The following is a 5,998-nucleotide window of genomic DNA, read 5'->3' as shown; positions in this document are numbered from 1 at the left end:
GGTTTTATTATTGAACTTACTATCTAGAGAAAAGACCTGTAAACTTAAAACAGATCTCCGAAATAGTTCAGATGCACATCTTTAAGGAATTACCATTATATTAAATTAGCATTTTACAAAAGTTCATTAAGTTACATAACATCAACTATTGACCCAACTTAATTGGTCATATCCTCTATGCATAGCATCATATTTTACTTCACATGGTTTGTCACTGCCCACACCTACTTATATAAAAAAACATAAGAAGAGATGGCTCTAGCCAGTTCTATATTCAGAAATGTTGAGAATAAAAACGAAGAAAAAAAGAACAACTCTTCTGCAGATATCTAATAATCAACACACGTTTAGCTTGTAATTGGTGTGTCCTGTCCGCATTGATGAAAACTTGCAGCTTTCATAATGTCTGGTAACTAATTCAAGTTTTTGACATTTCTTGCATCAAAAAAGAGTATCAATGCACAGGAAGAAGAGATGATACCTAGCACAATTCCAAATGAGAAGTGGTATTGACAAAACATTGGAAGTTTTGTTCACAACTAACAGCTGTTAGTAAGACACTCAATCTCTAGCTGAATGCTAGACCTGGCAACACGAGTAAAAACTATCCTCGACTAACAATCAGACTAGAAGCTTTATCACAACCCCCCCCCCCCCCCCACACACACACACAAAAAAAAGATGAATCACAATCCATTGAGGAGACAGGAGCTAATTCTTAGGAAAGGATAATGAAAAAGAGGTTCAAGATAAAACGAGATAACCATAATAGCATTTCTCAATAATACACTAGTTTGAAGAAAAATTATATTAGATGGTTTAAATCATAAATCAATTAACAAAGAGTCATGTGCATACAAATAGAAGGTTGATGCTCTCCTAAGAATAAAAGGTCGCACGTATTCTTGTCAAAATACATTGATGCATTAGTTCAAGAATGGATGCATAAGCAATAACATAATGTGAACAATAAGCATGAGAGACTGAGAAGCCTGCTCAAAATGTTATATGGTTTCCATATTGAATATCCTGCATAAAACAACCAACAAATTCAACTCTGACTAGATATCAAGGCACAGAACAGAAGCTGATCAAGAATAGCATCGACATGGATAGCTATTCAAAGAAGTCCAATGAACAAAAAACAAAAATGAAGACATACTCATCACAGGTCTCTCTTAAAATGAAATAAAAATGAAGGAACCACCAATGGGGACAAGAAAGCTGATGGAAACAGAATGAAACAAAAGAATATATACACCGTAGACGACATACCTGAAGAATTGAAATTCTAGCCTCATGTATAACATAATACATGATTAAATTTAGACAAATGCTCAACAAAATGTTAGAAGCGTTGATAGAGACTATGCACATAACAAATCTCAACAATAAAAATCCTTATAAAGTCCTAGCACCTCCTTCATATTTTTCACTGAAGCAGTTTTGGAATATTGAAACACGACGTACAACGTGGGCTATCATCCAAAGCTAAAGGGCATTGGCTAGAGTAGACAAGGAAAGGCAATGTAGCATCTACTCTCCATCTAGAAGCATAATAAATCATAAGACCAATATCTAATCCATGATAATTTGAGTTTCCCTTTTGTATCATAAAATTAATCCAAAATAGCTTTTCTTTCACCCTTTATAGTAGAATAATAATTACATGAGGGAATTGTAATTCACTAGCAACATTCTAGAAGGATTACAACTAGAGGACTCACTGAGATGGACTTACATTTTTTAAATTAAAAAAACTTGAAATGATAGAGTTCATCAAAATAGAACTGTTTTCACCTCCTATGGTAGAATCAGAGAGAAGTTTTAATGAGACAAGACTCTGGCAGTAAGGGCATCAACAGGATAGACTAATAATAACATACCCAGTAGTATCTTTGGAGATCCTAGCCCCAACTAACCCCACCCATAGAAACAATAATCCTCTACAAGATATAAGAACATATAAGTAAATAAAAGATCTACTACATCAACATTAATCACAAAATGGCATGACCATTAACACTAACAGGCCATCTAATAATGCAAAAGAGTCAGCATATCAATTTGATAAAGGGCGTGAGCACTCCACTCAAGTATGTGGAAGTGGGATATCGCGAATCGAGATGTGGATGAAGTCATTGAGTCATGTCCAATCTTTCTTTTCTTGTTTTTCCTGTGACCAACTCGACCTTAAGGGAGAGGGGAAATTGATGTCATGTGGGTAAATAACAAATTTAATGGGCTACATGCAAGTAAACTAGATATCTTTAGATACCACGGAGTTCCAACTGCACATAATCAGATACAACAGAAGCCAAATGATGGGTTCTCAACTTTCAAAAATTTGTAAGAAGGTTTCATCTCAAAAGAGTTAAAATGCAGCCATCTTATGTTACAACTTAACCAAATAACCATCACAAACATATGAATGTCAGATTACATCAATTTCTGGATAAATTGTTAGATGCTGACAAATAAGTTGCTTCCTGCTTCAAAAATCGCCTAGATATCTGCAAAAAATTGTAGCTTCAAATATTCTAAGAATGAATCATGATGGAATACAAAACAAATATTGTTAATGTAGAATATTACATATAAACCAAAATTCAAGAGCATTTTAAAAACCAAAGATATCACTGAAAAGAACTTTGGTTTTTTCAAAACTACCTTATTACTCGTTATCTCTCATTAGTTTACTCTGTGGCCCAGTTTTCAAGTTTGAGTACCTTGCTGATATCAATATATTGAGAGAGTAAAACCATCAAAAATAAGAAAAACATTAAGAAAAGATAGAAAAAGAACCAAACCTTCCTCACCATTAAGCACATATTACATAGAGAAAGAAAGATCAAACCAGGGCTGTATAGAGCATTTGATGTACCTGACTAAAGCAAAAGAAGTCCATTAAACCAACAAGTCCACGTGCTTGATCTCACCCAATATGTCGGGTGCCGTATATCTCTTTTATTTTCTCCAAGCTAAGCTGCATGACACCCGACAAAACACAAATGATATCATGAGAAGACATAATCCTTCAATGCTATTTTTAGTAATGTAAAAATCACAATGTTAAAAGCTTCAATTTGCCCGAGTTTCAGAATCTGTCTTACCTCATAAATGTAAAATGTCACAACAACTAATAAAGGGAAATTGCTCAGAAATTATATACCATATCTACATATGTTTAGGAAGGTATGAACATCATTTCTCTTTACTATAACAATTGTCTGGATATGAAGGTCTGAGACTTCGAGTAGTGAAGAATCTCATTTAATCTCCACCTCAGTTCTCCCTATTTTCTCCCTTCCTCTTTACACACACATTTTTTTTTTACCAAGCACAGTGTTCACTTGAAAGCTTCAAATTATCCAAGAGAAACAACTTCTCAAAAGAACTATCAGCTGGGAAAAGTTACAGCTGTTCTTTCTCAAAACTCTGCTGATTTTAATCATTTTCGAATCTTTAACCTAAAATTTCTAATTTATCTCCTATGAGAAACCTATATCATAGTTCTTCATGACCTTCCTCTTCTCCTTGCCAAGATCCTTCAATAAATCATTTTGTAAATATGGCATTTATATTCTTACTCATACTTTTCTTTTCAACTTGATCATTTTAAATCACTCTTGTTTGGTATGTATAATCAACTTTCAGAACATGTCTGCATGACAACTGAGTGAAAGATGCATGCACATGACACACTTTAGATCAGAAAACAAGCAATTTATCACCCTATTAAACCTTTTCTTCTATATCTTTTTCTTCCTCTTTGTTGAACTCAGTATGATTACTTTTTTTATACTTAAGGACCAAATAACTGCTGAAGCTTATGGCCAGAATTTTACGCCAGAAGATTACCAAAAGAGGCCATACCATAAGATTTGTTCAATGGCTCACATAAATTAGATGATTAATCAATAGCTCATAAGACATCTAAATGACCATCACAAGATGCATGCTACAACTTGTCACACAATATTTTCATTCACGTCATTAAAAAGCCCTGCTACACAAGATTTAAGGAGCACATTTCAAATTATGCAATTAGATACAAAGTAAAAGGTAATTCTTCCCTTTAGATGATCTCAACAGAAATAAAAGAATATATCAATCAATGGCTTCTATAAATACCTCTATCTCCATGGAATAGAAGGTTTTTTTCATTTTTTGCAGGGCCACTGAGGAGATGTCAAAAAACATGTACGATTTCCCTCCCTAAGTTTCAACATCAATTGTCAACTGATGCTTTATTTCTTGAATTTGCTGACTGAAAACAGCAAATCCAGATACTCCAACACCAAAGATTTCAAGCACATGGAGTCAAGATTACCTCAAACTTCAACATGTGACCAAAAATAATTAAAAATTATAAACTCTCATCCTACATTCAAAGATAAGAAAACATTAACCCGATAAACTAGTAGTGCAGAAAAAAATGCACCTTATTCTCATTATGAAATTACTAACCATATGACTCATCTTATGCAGAATTGGCATGGTTCAGCATCTTCTTTAGCAATTGTTTAATCATTGATGAAGACTGCAAGTTCTCAGAAATCCTAACAATTCTCACTACCAATTAAAACTCACTTTTGAGTGGCACAGATGCAAGATAATTATGTTTTTTACCATATAAAAACCAGGAATAACTAGACTCTAACTAGGTAAAACAGGACCACATATTCTCAACAAACCGCAAACAGCTCACCTTGTGACGTCCAAAGAAGCATCCGTCTCTATGGACCCAAAAAAATCGAGTTTCAGAAGGCACCCTTTTAACCTATCATAGTACAGACCCCTGATAGGAAATGTACGATCATACTCAAACTGCAAGCAACTTTCTGGATACTTAAGCTGAAAGAGCCAGATCCACCAACAAAACAAGATTAGTGCCCCCAAGTATATCGAAAAAGAAAAAGGAAAAGAAGTTAATAAAGTATAAGACCTTGCACCAGGAACTGCACTGAATAACTGACCTCATTAACAAGGTGCTTTTTTGCAAGGTCATAGATCAAACTCTGTAGATTTTCAGAGTAATGGGGCAATGTATAGTCATAATCAAAACCATAGACTTGTATGGTGTCCAGCCTAAGACTCTTATTGACATAGATACCTATAAATTGCAACATAGAACGGAATTTTAGAAGTAAAGTTTAGTTTTCTTTCTTTATTGACCAATGATAAAGTGTGCGTGTGTGAAAAGCGAGAGGGACCTTTTGGATTCATCTTGCGCAATTCCTTTATCGCCACAGGAATAAACTCCGCTTGATCTCCTCAAACTCAAACTCATGCCGGATCTTCTCAATCTCATCCTCAGCCTGAATCCCATTTAATTAAACCTGATCTTATTTAATTAGAACGTTTAATTAGAATCTACAGAGTTATTTTTCGGTGATTGCGATATCAAATTGCACAGATCCCAAAGTTCAAGATGGATTTAGCAAATCAAAATATGATTTATGATTAAAATTTAATTATTTCATTAATGGTATCAGGTACTCTAAAATAAATCAGATCAAAGGTAATTCATATCCCTTTGATCTTGCAATAAGTTGAGAGCTCATATTATTTAAAAAAAATAAACTCTTACAAAATAAAACACTTGTTAAAATGGCTTCGCCCATATTACTTAAAAAGCAGTGAATGTATTTCATTTCAGCGATGTGGGGCTAAATTTTCTCCTTCACCAAGCCCCTTTCCCCTTTGTTTGAGAACAGAAGAAGGGAGAGGAGGCTGCCATGGCCGCCGTCTCCCCGGCCGCCGTTGTGGCCTGTCGCCCCGGCGAGCCGGCCGGCTCACCGCCGCAACCCGGCCGGATCGCGGCCGCAACCCACCACGGCCGCCATGGCTACCGGGGGCGGAGGGGAAAAGGGGAAAAGGAGGAAGGAGGCGGCGCTCCGGCTTTCGCCGCCGAATCCTCCTCCCATGTGATGGCCGGAAAGACCACCGGTGGCAAGCCGGCTAGCGGCCGGGCCACCATTACGGAAAAGAAAAG

General features: G+C 35.7%; 1 protein-coding gene across 1 annotated transcript; it reads right to left on the bottom strand.

Annotated features, from left to right (window-relative positions):
* Positions 1–2,658: 2,658 nt before the first annotated feature.
* On the bottom strand, positions 2,659–5,592 carry LOC113461393 (5'-nucleotidase domain-containing protein DDB_G0275467-like). Its single transcript, XM_026801404.2, has 5 exons — positions 5,217–5,592; positions 4,980–5,116; positions 4,712–4,857; positions 2,885–2,986; positions 2,659–2,733 (listed from the first exon to the last, which is right to left on the bottom strand). Exons 1-4 carry the CDS (start codon positions 5,227–5,229, stop codon positions 2,968–2,970), a joined length of 315 nt encoding a protein of 104 aa, XP_026657205.1. The 5' UTR covers positions 5,230–5,592; the 3' UTR covers positions 2,659–2,733; positions 2,885–2,967.
* Between the last annotated feature and the right edge of the window lie 406 nt (positions 5,593–5,998).

This window comes from Phoenix dactylifera, unplaced genomic scaffold (assembly GCF_009389715.1).
Source record: "Phoenix dactylifera cultivar Barhee BC4 unplaced genomic scaffold, palm_55x_up_171113_PBpolish2nd_filt_p 001461F, whole genome shotgun sequence".
Taxonomy (NCBI): domain Eukaryota; kingdom Viridiplantae; phylum Streptophyta; class Magnoliopsida; order Arecales; family Arecaceae; genus Phoenix; species Phoenix dactylifera.
Note: the sequence above shows the minus strand (reverse complement) of the source record. Positions and strands in the feature narration are given on the sequence as shown.